The sequence below is a fragment of the Sphaeramia orbicularis genome, chromosome 20 (assembly GCF_902148855.1).
Source record: "Sphaeramia orbicularis chromosome 20, fSphaOr1.1, whole genome shotgun sequence".
Taxonomy (NCBI): Eukaryota; Metazoa; Chordata; class Actinopteri; order Kurtiformes; family Apogonidae; genus Sphaeramia; species Sphaeramia orbicularis.
Window position 1 is genome coordinate 21,236,654 of NC_043976.1, and position 17,271 is coordinate 21,253,924.

At 41.1% G+C, this 17,271-nt stretch overlaps 1 protein-coding gene across 1 annotated transcript in view; it reads right to left on the reverse strand.

The window, feature by feature from the left end:
* Window positions 1-17,271, reverse strand: part of stau2 (staufen double-stranded RNA binding protein 2) — an 88,970-nt gene that overhangs the window by 31,039 nt on the left and 40,660 nt on the right. The window contains exons 11-13 of the mRNA XM_030123333.1: window positions 16,849-16,906; window positions 11,096-11,454; window positions 507-620 (exon numbers count right to left, since the gene is read on the reverse strand). Of these exons, the coding sequence (XP_029979193.1) occupies window positions 507-620; window positions 11,096-11,454; window positions 16,849-16,906 (531 nt within the window). The remainder of the gene's footprint in view (window positions 1-506; window positions 621-11,095; window positions 11,455-16,848; window positions 16,907-17,271) is intronic.

Sequence of the window (17,271 nt, forward strand, 5' to 3'; positions counted from 1 at the left end):
TATTTGCAAATATCAAAGATGTCAGCATCAATAAACATGAGACGGATTGAGTAAATTGTCAGTACATTTATGAATATTAAATGTATGGTTATCTAAATTCTCTAATTAATCTCTGCCAGCCTTACATTCAGTAATGGTCGGCAAGGGTTGGGCCATGTAGTCCAAGTTTTCCATGAAAGGTGGAGACATACTGACCGTTACATGATTCACTGGCAACATAGTTCAAAAACAACACATCAAATAAATGGAACTGTCAAGGGCAGTTGCTTGTGAAACTTTTCATGCAAATTATTAGTCTTAGTAGCTGACGTTTATCTTCGCAGCGCTGTTTTATCTCCTGCAGTTTGCGGAAAACAATGTGCACATTTTGGATTTGTTCGAAATACCAAATGAAGTTCAGTAACATCAGCTTTTTAAGATCATACCACTAGAGTAGGTAACAGTCCACTGTCAACAGGTGTGACACACAGCACTGTCCTTACTTATGCAGACCATCATATGCATACCTGATCGTGGCTGGCTTGGAGGGTGCTCCCGGTGCCGTGGAAAGTCATTTGCACAGGGGAGAGGGTCAGATAGGTCACAAAATCCTTGCCACTCGGTGCATCACTGTACTGCACCTGGAGGAGAGGACATGGGTACATGAAGTCAGTTATGTCAATGGGAAACATAAGAACAGATGATTCAAAGCACCAAAGTCAAGTCCTGCGTTGAAAGCCTCTCAGGTTTTCAGTGGGATACAGTCTAGTGTTTTTGGAAGTGGCTGGCTTGAGAGTAAATCTTGCATGTCTAATTGCCACCGCAGAGCATTTGTGGACAATTACCCCACACCATACAGAGATGGCAATGAAGGGGAATGAATGTAAGGGTGTGTATGTGTGATTGTGTGGTGGTGGTGAGGGGGGGGCACCCGGGGGGGTAGCGATGACATCACCAGTGGCCCTTCATCACTGAGAGGTTAACTCTGCAGGCATTCCTAAATGCTGTGCAATCAGGACTGTTATGACATGATGCTCTTCTGGGACAGTTTGCTCCTTAGAGCCAAGAGCTTTGGTAATACTGCCTGCTTGTCTGCCCTACTTCTCACTGGCTCTCGCTCTGTGCACGCGTGTGTATTTGCATGTGTGTGTCTGTGTCCATGTCCATGTGTTTGCCTGGCCTACTTAGGCCTAGGACAGCTGCAGGCATCTTAATAAATGGCACAAATAAGTACGAAAACCGAACGAAGATGAATATCTGACAACAGGACAAATGAAAAGACAGAGAATACTACTGATTTAAAGTTCCACCTCAATACGGAAATGAAAAAAACAAGCTAGCAAGTATGAAGATTGTCTATGAAGTCAACATGCCTTCTAGCGTCTTCATGGACTAGACTTTAACTCTTCAGATAAACCAGGAATTACAAAAAAAGCCTATTTTTCTTATTTTGTGATTGCAGTTTTCTTAGTTTTGTCTGTTTGTGTATAATTTCACTTACTGCCAGCATTAAAGAAATCTGTACCAAACCAAGGTGATGTCACTATGTAATGAATTTATACATTGTGTGTGTAGTGGGTTTTTTTAAGCAGCAGAAAATGTGCATCTCAACTACAGGTGTATACATTTTCCTTTAAGTGCAGTAAGTTAATGTATTTCCGTCTCATTTAGGTTACAATTTGTTGGCTATACATCCTAAAAAGTGTGTGCAGTTCACTATATATGATCTGTGACTGAAAGCTTCCAGAGCGAGGTATGTGTGTCTCTCAGAATGAATTATGATCATAGGTGGAAAGTGTGCGTTTGTGCGTCTGTGTCAGTTCCAGCTCACCAGACACATGGAAGTCCGCCCATAAAGATGTAGACCAATCATAACATAGACAAACATACGGAGGAATGAAATTGTGCAAGCAACGATATGATCAAACATGTGATGCTACGTACACACACACACACACACACACACACACACACACACGAGGCTGATGAGGACATGGGCCCACGCTGATAAATTGTGGAATGCTATCTGTTATATGTATGAATGATGAATATAGTAAAGTGAGCCGCGGAGAAAGCCTTGTGACAAGTTAATCTCTAATAAATTCTCCAGACTTCATAAGGAAAAAGACAAAGAAAGAGGCAGAGAAGTGAAAAAGTAGTACAGGGAGGCTTAGAGTAACCATATAAATCTTGCTTTGTTTTTCTTTCGTGTGGTACGTACAGAAGTTTGAAGGAAGAATCCTATTTTAAAGATCCAAAAAGTCATATTGGAGTAAAAAGCAGATTACCACCAAATATTATGAAAAATTCGGAAATATGTGTATTGACATTCTCACTGGCAAAGAGCACTTTCCCTGTTTTCAGAATTCATGCAAGGAAAATCTCACCCCTCCTGACCATAGCTTTAAAATAACTGTAGTGATAGTGAATTTGTTTCATTCAAATCTTGGGAAAAAAGCAGTATTTTATACCAATATGTCCAACAAACCTTTTAAATCTTGAAGTTTTAATGTGCGTAAACAACCCAGTGTGTATAATGTCAGTGCAGAGATATGATTCTTTATGTGTGAGTGCATAATTGTCCATTACACTGGTTAATTTAGGCAGTATAAAGGCCTGTGTTGGAAGCTTGTGATGTATGGTGTAATCATGCCGTTTGATCAACAGGCGCTCTGCTTACTTCATCTATTGTGAGCTGTCAGGACTCCAGCCGAGGGTGAGGCACTTCCAGGGTGCTGCAGGAAACTGGCACTCTCTTTCAGTTTCAGACAGTAAAGAGATATATCTTTGGATAGATCAACTTTCCAATAAATCTCAGCTTTGCCTTTTGTCCAGATATGTGCGTCAACTAATAAGAAAGCCTCTCTGACAATAAAGGGAACAGATGAGGATAGATGTGAGGGATTGTATAAGTAAATGAAAATGTCTCCTTTTGGTATTATAGTCTGTGTCAGCTCTAGATTTGTTTCCAAGTACATCATACATTTTTAGAAAATACTTGCTGAAAACACAGGATTGTACACTATGTAGTACTTATTTGCAGGATGCCGCTACCATTCATCAGTTTATTTTTCCAAGATTTTTTTTTTTTTGAAGGCAATGGAGCAATAAACAGCAGAATTCGTCCTCACACACTGAAAGGCTATAAAAAGCAGAGTACAATTGCATGAGTGGTTCTCCCGCTCCATAGCTGCTAGGTTACGCTAGTCCATAAAGATTACTCACTGGTGTGAATGGAAAAAAATAGCTTGATAAAAGGGGGTAAAATTATTTGACATTTAAAAAAGGCTGCATCTTTCATCAGAGAAGCTGACAGGAGGTTAATATACAGGTTAAACCAAGCAGCCTATCGCTGTGAACTAAAAATAAGTGTTTCAGTCACCTAAAGAAAATCCATTTCCATTTAAGTGTACATCATATTTTGAAAATGATTACATATTCACCTTGGAGTAAGATAGCGCTTGTGTTTTGTGATGAAAACTGAATTGAATTGAATGAAAATTACTGGTGTGTCAAAGGGAGTTTGGTGGCTACAATGTGTACAATATAATGGCTTCAGCTTCACCAGAAAGCAGTGTGTGATGGCAATGTAATGCAGTGACAATATTCTAAATATACCTTAAATTTAAGGTTTATCATCAAAGTTTACTCTCAGTGGCAGAATGCAGTGAAATAAATAAAGAATGTAAGCACCTTCACCTGTTACACATTCACTGTAATTGTCTTTTCCTTGACTGTAGGTGGAGAGTTTGCTGTTGTTCCCAAAATGCTCCTAATTACATTGAAATTGGACAACATAAACAAACTTGACGCGCTCCAACCATCAGCCAAATTCATCATCAAATTTGGCAGAACACCAAACATCACCTGGAGGTTTTATTCACTTAGTGGTTTGTCGAAAAAAAAAATAGCGAGGCTGCCTGATTACTTTGAAAATGTCCTAGTGCCTCTGACCTGCAGGCAGGAAAGGAAGTTGCATGATGTTCATGGCATCATCTCAACTCCAATGATTTGACTAAAACCAAAATAACGAGCATCTTAGAAACAAACCCTCTATTCTCCTGTCCAGCCCGTCTGTTTTGAGTGCATGTTTGTATGCATCTGTGAGTGCATGCATTCTAAACAGGCCTAACTAATCATCCCAGGTCCCGACTCCAAAAAACGGCCTCTAATCCACTTCCTTTAGAGACAAAGAAGCAGGAGAGTTATGCAAGGACTGCGATTGATCGCCGGCACTAATGTGGAACGACCTCTGACATCTGGCTTCTAAAGCTGGATGGCTCCTCTTCAAATGCTCCTCTTCAGTGGAACAAACATGAACATGCACAAACTAAAAAGCAATTTCAGTCACAGTGTTCATGCAGATAGCAGATCTGCATGAACACGCTGAATATTAAATGACAAGATGAATGCGTATGTGAACAACCACAGAGAATGCATATTTCAGACATGAAGGGGAACACGTAAGTGTCGGCAAAATACATAGACGTGTATTCAAGCCGAGTTACACAATTCAAAACAAATACGTATTCAGGTGAGTTATCATGTTTCTCGCTCAAAACCACAGGACGCAGGCACTGCAGAACTAGGACCACACTAAGCCATGTGCAAGCTGATGAATGTCAAAAAACACAGAAATAACCTCAACTCTCCCATAAAAAAACAGCCCTTCAAACTGGGAAACGCTGTCATTGTTGGTGGAAAGCAATTAGAGGTCCATGGCAAGCCACTTCAGATTAGACCTCAGGGATCAGGAGAGTTTGAAGTACACTATTTATACACTTCACTTCTGTAGTTGACAGGAGGTTGAGGACAAACAAAGTTGTTACTTAATAAACTTTGAATGCACTTGAATGAATTGAATGAACTAACTCACACAGATACAGGACAATGACACAAAACCAGTTCCAGGCCCTCTTGAAACCAAGTCATTAACAGAACCTATCCAAAAAAAAGGACATTCTATTCTAAAAAAAGACATTTGCTAGACCACCACTAAACAAAAAGGATCACGCTGAATGACCAAAGGTAGATACTGTAAATGCAGACTTTTAAATACTGCTACAAGCAAAACACTTTCGAGTCAACTTAAAGCTTATTTTTAGGCGAATGTTCAAGAATGCAGAAAAACAAAGATTTGGTTAAAAACAAATCTGATAATAGTACTTCAGTAAACTCACCAGCAGCACCCTAAGTAGCCTGCTCTTGGATTAATCTGGGCAAAGATGCAGGGTCTTACAACAAACATGGACAATCATTACTTTGAGTCCTGCTAAAAATAACTGACAAATAAATGCATGATTTAATTTTATCAAACAAATATGCAAAAAAGAACTGTATTTGTGTTGTTAATGAGAAAACACTTGAGCTAAAGGTGTCAAAAAACTACTGGGAAGCAAAGTAATATTATGACAGTTTGTAGAAGTACTTATGACAAGTGTTTTTGTTCTTTTTTTCTGTGAAAAGAACACAATCCAAAGTCAAGAAAAACAATAAAATAACTGTGTTGTGTTTTTTGCTGAGTCAAATTTGAACTCTAAATCAATATCCAGAGATATTAGGGCACAGAAAATGGCACAAAAGCTTTTTTTAATATGTTATTATGCATCATTAAATTGTCATCAAAACACTTGGGACACTGTTTGCAGTTTGTGAAAGGGCTCACTCAATAGGGAAGGAGTCTAAATTGGTGGAAGAATGCAGGCCAGAGTGTTTCTGAGAACAGTGTCTAGTGTGCAGATAATGAAGAGAACTGTTTGGATTCCAAACAAAGTGCCATGTTAACACACCCTCCATCTCCCCATGCTGGGGCTGTACTGGCACACAACTGCTATCACTGCCTGGTGCTGTGAATAACATGAAATATGATCAATACTATCAAAATACAAAGAACAAAGGGGAGTAAGAAAAAAAACAGACGACAAAAGATTATGCTGCATATTCAAATTTGCAATATGCTGTGCTGGCACTTGAGGGTTTTTGATTTAAAGGTTTGCAAATGGGCTTGGTTGTGGTGTAAAAAACATCATCACTCAGTTTTGCCAAACACACACAGACACAGGCATACGCACCAACACGCACACAGAGGGCCACCATGTAAGCAGAGAGACCGAGTGCCAAGCCAGCACAGCATTAACAGTCTGATTTATACCACCAACAGAACTTGTTTTCAAAGATCGCTCTTCACACAAATATGCCGCAGAGCGCAGCTGGAAGCCATCACTGTGCCGCAAAAATCAAACGTAGCGGGATTAGCCATCCCAAAATGTATTTTCTAACACAAATCCCAGAGTAAACAGCGAGTAGAGGAATGAGACGATGACAAGAAGGTTGGAAACAAACCGTTAGAGTCTTTGAACGTTTGTACCAGATCAGGCGTTTGATGTTGATACAGAGAGATGAGAGTCAGCAGAGATCTGGACAGGAGGAAAAAAAAGAGAAGGTGGAAAGAAAGAGGGAAGGAAAAAAAGAGAGCAGAAACTGCCAGGCAGGGTACAAGGTGTAGTCGGTACCATTTGAAGTGGTTTTCCTATACAGCCAAAGAAGGAAGTGGAGAGAGAAGAACAAACACTGCGAAAGTGTGAGAAATCCTGGGAACTGCACTGAATGGATATCAACACCAGCCACCTGCCAAGGATAGTGTTTTCATTAACATGGGATTTCCAACATAGAAGTTCTGATTCCAGCACAGCAAAGACACCCCTCACCCCCTTCATTTTTCTCCAAATCCATCTCCCACGTCGATTCTGTTGTGGGTAGATAACATAACTCACCTGATCGTTATCTCACTCATGTTATTGCATATGGATTCAGCAGGTGGACAGAATTGATAGACAGATACCAGATCGCCTTTCAGACTGAATCTGAGTGTAAAAGCACTGTATGCTGATCACTGCTTGCATTTGCAACATTAATTGACAATCTCTAAAATGCTGTAACATCCTGTTTCATTAATAGTTCAAATCTGAACTACATGAACCTATATACATATTTTATGACAAAAACTGGCAAGCACTGAAGAGAGCAAGAGGTCATTCACTGCAACACTATGCATTTCACAAGCAGTGTATCCTAGTAATACATGCTAATCTATAAGGTTGCACTTTAACAATAAAATGAGGTTTTATCCCTACAATTAAAACTCTGCAGGCACGTTTAAAACTACTCCTGCACAAAAAAACCATGTCATATTTTCCATTGCAAAAACCAGAGCACAACCCTAGGAGCAGTGTAATTTCTAATTTATGCTGAAAAGGTGTTACATTCACTGTTCCTGCCAGTTACTTAGCAATATGGCTTTCTGTATTATGCAGGCAAAAATAATGAGATGCTTGATCGCTGTTCTTTGTCAGTGTTGTTATTCATGCACCTTAGGCATTACAAGGTCCACATCCTATCTATACACAGTATATGCAAAAGAATGGGTAGTGTATCTGTTGCACTAGCTACTGTGTGCTGACTTGTGTGTGAAAACATGTTATTGCCTAAAATAATAGATGTAAATTAAAAACAAACCATCCCAATTTCCAAATCATTCTCAGCACTGATCCACAAAAGACACCAGCGTGTGATGACACACACTCACATTCAGTTTCCACATGACACTGGCCTTTCTCTCTCAGCCAGTTTCACTCCCGTCCTTCTTCATTAACTCACTCATCCATTAAATCGGCCCTGCTCTGCCAACCCACATTCACACATGGACACGGAGAAAGAGAAAGCTGCTCTGCTAAGAATGCCACACTTCTTTACTTCAAATAATCAAGCCTGCATGAAAACCGCTTTAAGATGTGCTCTGGGAAGGCATGAGAGAACAAATCGATGTTGAAGCAGCAGGTGTGTCTTACTACAGATGTCTATTGTGGTTCCATTTGAGAGTGGAAATCATTATATTTCCATCAATCATTAATCTCTTATATAAAATTCCCCCGGTCACTTAAGAAAGGCTGTAGCTGCCTGCGATGCCTCTAATAAGTGATGTGATGGCAGAGTAAATGGGAAGCTGGTGACTGCAGTGCTACAGTCAAACCTTTGAACTTCCCCAAATTACAGAAACATAAAAAAAAACAGTAATGTTACTAAAAAGAAATCAAGCAAAGGATACCAATGGATGTAGAAAAAACCTGAAATACAACTGTGTTAAACCAACAAAAGGAAAGACAGCTACATGGATAAAGACAGAAAGAAAGAGGGAGAATCTGCTACATGGTTCTTACTCAGTGCTTTATCCTTGGTCCATGTGTTGTCTATTACCTCTTGCTTCTTTGTTTCTGCCCTACTTCCAGTCCACATACCCGCCGTGCCAACAACACGCCAGCCAAATTAATAGGAAATACACACACATACAAACACACTGGAGTAAGTGCCAGCATCCTTGCTCCAAGCTGGCGTGAGTACAGCACACTGCTGCTTATCCAGTCAGAGCTTCCACCAGAGGCTATTTTCCAATCAAATCAAAAGAAGGGCTTAGCAGGTAGGCCCAGGCCTTTGTCTGCAGAGCTGGATGGATGAAACAGACACTATGAGAATGTCCTCAGTGCTTGTTTAGTTGCTTTAATCCAGTGTTGGGCGGTCACTGTAATCCGCTCACTTGGATAACATAATTACATTACAAAAACAAAGTTACTAATCAGACCAGGAGATTATTATCAAATTACTTAAAAAATCTTACAGCGGATCAAAGTGACGCTTGTTGTTCAGTGTGGTCGAAAGACAGCCAGTCGGCACATGTGTCGTGTTGTAGCTCAGTGGAAATGCAGACAAGTGCAGTTTTTGGCAAAAACATTTTAAATATTGTAGTGGTTTATCCTTCTAAAACACATAAGAATACATAAGCCTCACAAAATCTGCCTAACATTGCTGTGTAGGCAACCAGAGGTTCTCGTTACAAACCCACATGATATGAAACATCCCCTCAATGGAACACATATTGTCTGCATGTCTCAATTACACCCTGAATTCCTCTCTTAAGAAATGGACACACACACACAGGGAAATTTGTGTGTACTCACTGGTTTGCGGGTTTATTTACTACCATAAATACACATAAGGGTGAATAGTCGAAAAACTTTACTTATTTACGTAAGGTGGTTTATGGTTTATACAATGTAAGAACAACATAGACTTAAACTTCACGCACAAGCTTAGCTCAACTCCACTCCACTAAACAGAACCTGCTGCGTGTGTGTGCATATGTACAAGTGTGTTTGGGCTTGGCCAAGCAGCAGAGCTCTCTCATGTTACACACACACAGGAAGGCTCAGAGCAATAACAAAGGCCTTTCAAAAGAACCCTCAGCAGGTTAAGATAAAATGTTTTCGCTCAAACTGATAAAAAGCATCTGCAGCTTAAATGAACAGGCGCTGGTATCACTGGCATGGTATGCACCGCAGATCGACCGGCACAGATTAAAACAGACACCAGGTTGTCTCTGTCTTACACACAAAGACACACACAGAGTGCTAAGAGTGAGGATATGTGTGTGTGTGTGTGTGTCCAGCCCAGTAATGACAGAAGCACCTGTGAGCTTTAGTTCCAACTCGAAATCTGTAGCCTGCCAATACTGTCCGCAGTGAGAGGCAGAAAATGGATATTGTGATATTGAGAAGCTCTGTACTCCAGACTCTTCACAAGTCCATTAGAGCTGTTAGTGTACTGCTTTCATTGCAGTCTTCTCTGAAAAGCTTTTCTAAGCAGAATTATTGTGCATTCCTTCTCACCTGCAAGATCCATGTGCTTGTCTATGTTTGTCCACGTGAAGCACAGGTATGCCCATTTTACTCATGAGCAGAGATTTTTACACACCGTAGGAAGCCTGTGCTTATGTACGACCACATGCTGACCAACACACCACATAGTCATTTACAGCAGCGGCCCAGAAAGACTACTTGGAAACAGTCATTTGGAATAAACATACCAGTTTCCAGTCTTCGTTCTCCTTCCATTCCATCATTAGCATTTTACCATTTGCAAAGTCATCGTTATAAAACAAAAAAATATTCTACTATAACAATTTCCCTTCCAACACGCCAACAAAGGTATTGCCGCTTTGAATTCTGACTGGTTTAAAAGTTCACTGAATGATATTTATTGATATCTATCCAAGGAAGAAATTACACATTGCAACCACCTGAATAACACTATCTCTTCATTCACAAACATGAAAATCCCTCACAGCAGCCCATGTTTGTTTCATCTGTTCTAAGCTCTTTAATTGAAGGGATATTAACTCTAGTCCACACTGAAACAGTGTGGGTGATCCATCTTGATGCTGGCTTCCACCTGCTACAGAAAAGGCAAAGGAGTAGAGGAAGTCGGTTTACACCTATGGCAGTAATAGTAGTAGTAGTTCTAAGGTATCAAAAAAGGAAGAGTACATATTTTTTTGTGATTATGCACTTATTGAAACAAAATTATGATTACATTTGAATTGTAAATGGTGTTTACTGTTCATAGATTCCCCCAAATCATATACATTAGCCCTTTAAAGAAAAACAACCTAAAGTGCTTTTACTTCTTATTCCAGTTTTTGAAGAGAGTTGAAGCTGCCTAAGAATAAAAATGAAGTATGGACGCAGGTATGGGTATAGAAATATATAAGGGTATCCATACTGATATGTATTGTCAGTCCCTGATGTATGACTGTTCCACCAGGTAGCTTTCATTAATGTTAAATTATAGTTTGTACAGTGTAATTAATGCCAGATAGAATGAAATACAAACTTAAATTTCACAACAAATAAATGAAATAAAAACAATTGTGAAACAAGTCTCTGACTTTGTTGCGGGACTGATCTGGGATGAGTCAATGTAACCAGAAACAAATGTGCTAAACTAATGTACTCTAAATAATAATTCCAGTCAAATAAAACACTCAGTTTTGAATCATTTTACAACAAACAAAATGCATATTACTTTGATGAACAAATGGGATGAAAGATCATTTATGTGAGTGCATAAAAAATAAGAGCAATAATTCCACATTAACTTGAATTTATGACAAAGACAAACCAATTGGATTGTCTGTAAACAGTGTTGTGAAATGATGTTGTCTTTTATAATTTAACTTCTTGTAGAGTACACATTTTAGTAGCAGATACACATCACTGGATCTCACCTGGAAGCCTTGGATGCGAGCCAGGTAGTCCAGCTGCTGTGCAGGCTGCACCGAGACGCCACAGGCAAGGGTTGAGCTCTTCCCCTTCATAGGAAGGGAGCCTTCAGCTGTGGGTGACTGACCATTCAGTAGCAGCTCCCTGGCCATGGTAGCAGTTGGACTGGGTGAGGAGGTTGTACTGCTGTAGTAGGGAGGATGTCCTGGGGGCAACGGGGCAGAGCAGGGTCCCATGTCTTTGGAAGTCATGTAGTTGACAGAGCCACTGTTGTTGCCGGGGCCAGGTGCACCACCCCCCTGCTTCCTACTGGCCTCCATCTCCTGGTAGACATCAGGGCTGAGGTGGAGCAGTCCTTTCTGGGCTACAGAGGTAAAGAAAGAGGAAGAAATTAGTTAATGAATGGAAGGAGAAAAAGAGTAAAATAGGAAGAGGAGGAGAAAAAATGAGAATAAATGAAGGTTTGATAAATGAGCAGATGGAAAGGCAAATGTCAAATTAGTCATAAAAATACACAGGTTGGAGATTATAGAATCAAAAAAGAGAAAAGGGTTATTATGACTTGTAATTACTGTCAAAATAACACATTCTTCCTCCATTCACTATCAGATATTGCCAGTACGTGTTTGTGCATTTGTGTGTCCCCTTGTGTGAGTACACACATGGGCGTTGGCTCCCAATGTGGCATTCCTTCACCGAACGTAGATGACAGTTTCATGTGGTTTGGCAGTTCCAAGCACTATCAAAGTGTCTGCTGGGAAACACACACAGCCTCTTTCTTTCTCGCTCAGAAACACAAACACTCAGACACAAATGGAGGATCTACCAATATCAACAGAGTAGCTATGACTTCATCATTGGTAGATGATGGGAAACAGCGCTGTCAGCTAACCGGCATCATGCTTTACAAGTATCACTTCTTCAGATGCAGACACACCAGAATTCGAAAGCAGGTTCAACCTCAGATGGTCAGAATATTTCGGTGACTTAAGGAAATGTCCTGAGTGATTTGGATCTGAAATGCTAGGGCACCATTGTTGTCTGTCCGGCTTTTCTTTAACAGGACGCAGCTCCATCCAGACATGTAGTGGTTTTAGCCAACTCACCACAAATTAGCTCCAAGGCTATGTTCCGATCCAGACCATTTGGATAAATCTCATTCGTTTATGTTGGCTTCCTAAACTCTGACATCACTGTCCCAAAATGGTCATGACAGGTGGAAGAGGAAAGACCAATGAGTTGAGGTTCAATTCTTTCGTCACTTTGTGGCTCCAGTGAAAGCGAGAGGAAAGAATATCAAATGTGAAAAAAAAGGAAAATTAAAGACGTGAGGGGAGAGAAAGTAAAAGATAAAAGAGAAGGATGAGCTGGGAGCCAGAGCGGGAGGTGGGGATGAGTGGATGTGAAAACCATGCGGAGCCTCCGAAGCCCAGCCAAGGTCACCAGAGACAGGAAGACCAGCTGCGTGTCTGTGCGTACGTCTGTGTGCTTGTTTGTGTGTGCGTATGGTCCAACAGCTGGGAGAAAGCACTGGAGTGAGCGCATGACTGACAGGCCACTTCCTGTTTGAGTTAACATTACCATCACACACACACACACACACACACGAATACACACACATACACACACAGAGTTTCAAGCAGCCAGTCTTGATACTCGTTGCTTTCTAAAGTGTAAGTTTTCTGGGAAGCTGTAGACAGCATTTCCCATTATGAACAATGAAGTTTAAGTTCCTTTCCAGAAAGGCTTAAGGAAACAACAATGAAATCCAGCACCTATTACTCATACTACAACAAAATGACCCATGCCAGCAATGACACAACTCCTAGGATTTTTTCCCCCCTCCCAATCATGATGACAAGTTTAATTTGAATTTACACAAGTAAAACTCACAGGCCTGTGCATTCTGTACCGTCATAAAAAAAATGAAAGGTGTTAGCCAGCATGACGTTAGCTGCGGACAGAATATTTTGGGGGGTGTGTGTGTGTGTGTGTGCATGTAATCTATTTGAGTGTGTGTGACCGTTGCTTATGTGTGTGTACATGTGCATGCTAAGATGTTGGCATGTTTGCATGTAACTGAGTGCTCAAAGCTGGTGTTACATGGCAAGCGAGAGCGTGAGAGCAGCAATGAGCAAGAGTGAGACAAAGGAGGAGAGACAGCGAGAGTGAATAAGTATGAGTGACGGAGTGTATTTGTGCGTGAGGCCATCGGACAGAGATTGTGAAATTGTGTACATAAAGTGGGATCAAGTAAAAGAAAGGAGAGAGCAATGAAGGAGCAGAAAGGGACAAAGTGAAGCTGAGAAGTGAAATGAGTGAGTGTGTTTGTGGTGTTGGTTCCAGGCAGTTTCTGAGGGGTCCCACCCAGACTCGGCGTCCGGTGGGCCAGGGGAGCGCTGGAGGGAAGCCAGAGCCAAGCATGAGACTGATCGAAAACAGATAGGGCTGGAGCCCGCCGCTATAAATCACCACAGTGGAGCAAGACCTTCGCATAGTTCACACATGCACACAACGCACAGACACACGTACGCGCACACACACATGCACAGCAGGAAATGAAATGTGGCAACTCAAGTGAAAAGCCCTGCTGCAATACCCATGGGAATAGAAGGAAGAAAAATCACTCTCTTCTTACTCCTTTTTCTTCTTCTCCCTTTTTCACGTTCTCTTATTGTGTCTTAGCCACCTTGTTTGTTGGAGCCCTGCATCCCACAGCTTTGCACAGAACAAAGGGCAGAACCACACACTAACACATGCACACACAATGAGTGTCTGTGGGTGCATGAGTTAGTTTTTTGTATAAAAAGCAAAGGACGGACAGTGGAATAAACAAATGGCCCGTGACACATTCAGCAATTTTCTCCCACTCTGCCACTTGATGCAGGGTGTAGCTGCCTTCTGAACACTTTGCATCTTGCAGAAAACAGAAAAACATGTACACATGCATCTTATTAACGGAGAAAATCCAATCAAACAGTGCTCCAACCTGTGGCAAATAAACTGCTCTGCATACTGTTCAGATGCTCTTCTTCTCAGAGTAGCCATTCACATCCTATTTGTAGTCCCAATGGTAAAACTAAGTTTAAAAAGAACTCCAGAACCTGTAATATTAGAACACCATGAACACTAGTAACACCAGTAACCACAGGTGCTGCCAAATCAACCCAGACGAAAGCTTTAACTTCCATGAAAAACTATACTTAATAGTGTGACATAACATTGCAGCGAAAGAAGTTCCTTTAATATGAACACTTGTAAAGCATGTATGTCCAGAGCCTTAGTGATTCACTGAGCATTAATCATATTGAAATACTTCATGACAACACATTTTCGGTTCATCAGTCTTCTCTAGAAAGGAAATTTCAGCACAAACTACAATAATCACTGTTTATCGCACAAATATAAATGTTTCAGCAGCCAACATTTTTTTTTCTTTTTACTGAAGTCACTGCAGTTGTGCAAACTGATGTAGCTAACCCCACTTCTATCCAATAAACTACGATCAATCAAAACAACAGACAAACCAGAAACATCTTCCATTCAGCATTACGGCACAAATACAAAACTGAGACCAGCTGTATCTGTTTGAGTTGTAAATGGTGTTTATGTGATAAACATTATTCAGACATTAGCATTGTGTGAATGTTGTGCGGTTTGGGAAACTTTAAAGAGCTAATTAGCAGATAGTTAAGCCTCATGCTGAGTGTGAGATAAACTATGAGTGGGAATGGCACAAGACCAAAGGCTCACTCCAAGCCAACAATGGGAATAATCACCAAATAAGGAAGATTCCGTTTCCCAGGGGGCTCTGCTCTGGAGGTATTGGACAATGCCTACAGTTTGGGCTACCATACAAACCACAACCACCCAAACTGTTTACCCAAAAGAACAATCATTTATCTATAAACATAATTTAGATGAAATACCACACAGAAAATTGGACTAAATCACAGATATGACCGCTATAAGAGTTGTGGCAGTGCCTCAGTCAGTTCTCATCTGGATTCTGTATTTAAGTTTGGACGAGCCATGAGCAAATACAATTCCTGGTGATTAGTCTTACCAGCCTGCTTTGTACTTTTCTGCATGAGAAAGCCGAAACACCACATCCATTCCCCCCTCAAGACTGTAGCTGGATACCTCATGTCAGGACACTGCAGTGCTGCCAGAAGTCTCCATTAGACCAGAGTGACGACAGCACATTCAAATCTAATAAGGCTATCTGTTTGTTTTCCACTCTGCTGCTCCACATCTCACAGACTATTCATTTGTCCCCTAAACTGCCCTTTTTCAAGCTGTTGGCATTTTCTTAGCTGGCATCCGGAGTGAAAGTACTCGCAGTGTGTCCCTTCTTTCAAGCTGTCTGGGACATCACAGTAAATCTAGCTCAGATATTTCAACGCACGCAAATGTGATTAAGCAACACCATGACTATGAATTCTCAGTGTAACTTATTATACATGTAATGAAGAACAACTTAACTCCCAGACCATGTGGAATAAATGGAAAAATACCATTTCTGCCAGACTCTGTGGACCAGACAAATAACTGAAAATAGAATGTGAAGTCTTGAAATAGCGTTTAGACTTCAGAGAAGGGAAGGATTTTTCTTTGTTTTATTTTGATTACACGACAAGACAGCCAACTGCACAACAGCTACAGCTGATAGAGAACAGCTGTTTCTTACAAAACTGCATCCCGACGCTTTTGGGTGAAGGGCCTTTTGAGCCCCACCCCGTCTATAAAATAAGATGTCCCGCAAGGCCATCATATTCCCATGTAAACTTGTACATAAATCCTGTCATTAAAAAATTTATTTGTATTAGTCTACGGTTACAAATCTCTGTAAGTAGAAGACTTGCTCCAGCTGAAGCGATGACCAAGGGGTCTGTCTGCTTCATATCTGATCAAATAAGTTACTGTCAGCTTTTTTTGTAGCAGGGTGATCATATACTGCATAAAAGCACTACAGCTCTAGAGGCTTTTGTCAGCTCTAAAAGTGGTCTGGCATTTTAAGCTATACTAGTTTTAATATACTGGGAGACAAAAGAATAACCCTCAGAAAGGCTGGATCATTCATCGCCCAAAAAAAGCTCCAAAGCCCAAAAAATCTAGAATCATAACTTAGAGGGAGTGGCTCTTACACTTGTGACATATTTGCTAAGAATAGGCAAACTGCATTAACACACACAAAGCAGTCACAAACTGAGGATTAGGGAAAACACTCAAGATGAAGTGCTACATGCATTCAATAGACAAAACAGTTTTTTTTCACGAGGTTGCTATATTATTTTGTCTGCAGATGGAACTAATAGATCTGCACATTTGAGTAACATCTTTACTTATCTCATATATAACCTCACATCATATGATCATGTATCACGGCTCAGTTGTGTTGTTTGTGCCTATGTGTGTAGTATTTTGGGTATGTGTGTGCACTCCATTATGCTTGTATGCTAATCCTGAGTGAAAGGCTATGTTTTTTGCACAGGAAGGCAGTGGGGGGACTCCCTGGAGGGCCCCAGTGTGCCGGCCCTGTAAGCCTGTGTGAATGAGACTGAATTCGCAGGCTCCCCACGAGGACGCACGGCCGATTAAGCTGACAGTCAGAAACCCATTGACCAGTCATAGAGATTAAACGCCGGGCCATCTCAGCAGCTAAAACCACCTGCAGGATGGAGAGAGAGATGAAGAGACAGAGGAGGAGGAGGAGAAGGAAATGAGGAGAGACACAGGGAGACGTGCGGATACTCACTGTTACTTGTTGCTTCGGTAAAAGACGCCTTTTGTCCATTCCAGCCTTTGTTGTCCATCTGTAGTGATGCGGAGAGAAGCGGAGAAGGGGGAGGTAAGAGAGATGTAGAGTTTTCAACAGACAGCTTCTTCACGCATGTCAGACAAGTTCCTTCCTACTGTTTGGCCCACAAAGAGACGAACGCTCACAGGAGGGGATGCTTAAGGAGCCTAGTGTCTGTCTACGCCAGCTACTTAATTAGGGGGGACTGTCAGTGTTTGGTACCTAAAAAAGGCTCCTATTCAATGTGCTACTTCTCCTGTGGTATCTGCGTCGGCCTGCACAAATACACAGTCAAACTCACATGTGTGAAATAGAGCAACAAATCATTTCTGATGTGTGTGACAGCTGAGGAGATGATGTGGGTGAAAACAAATGCATCCC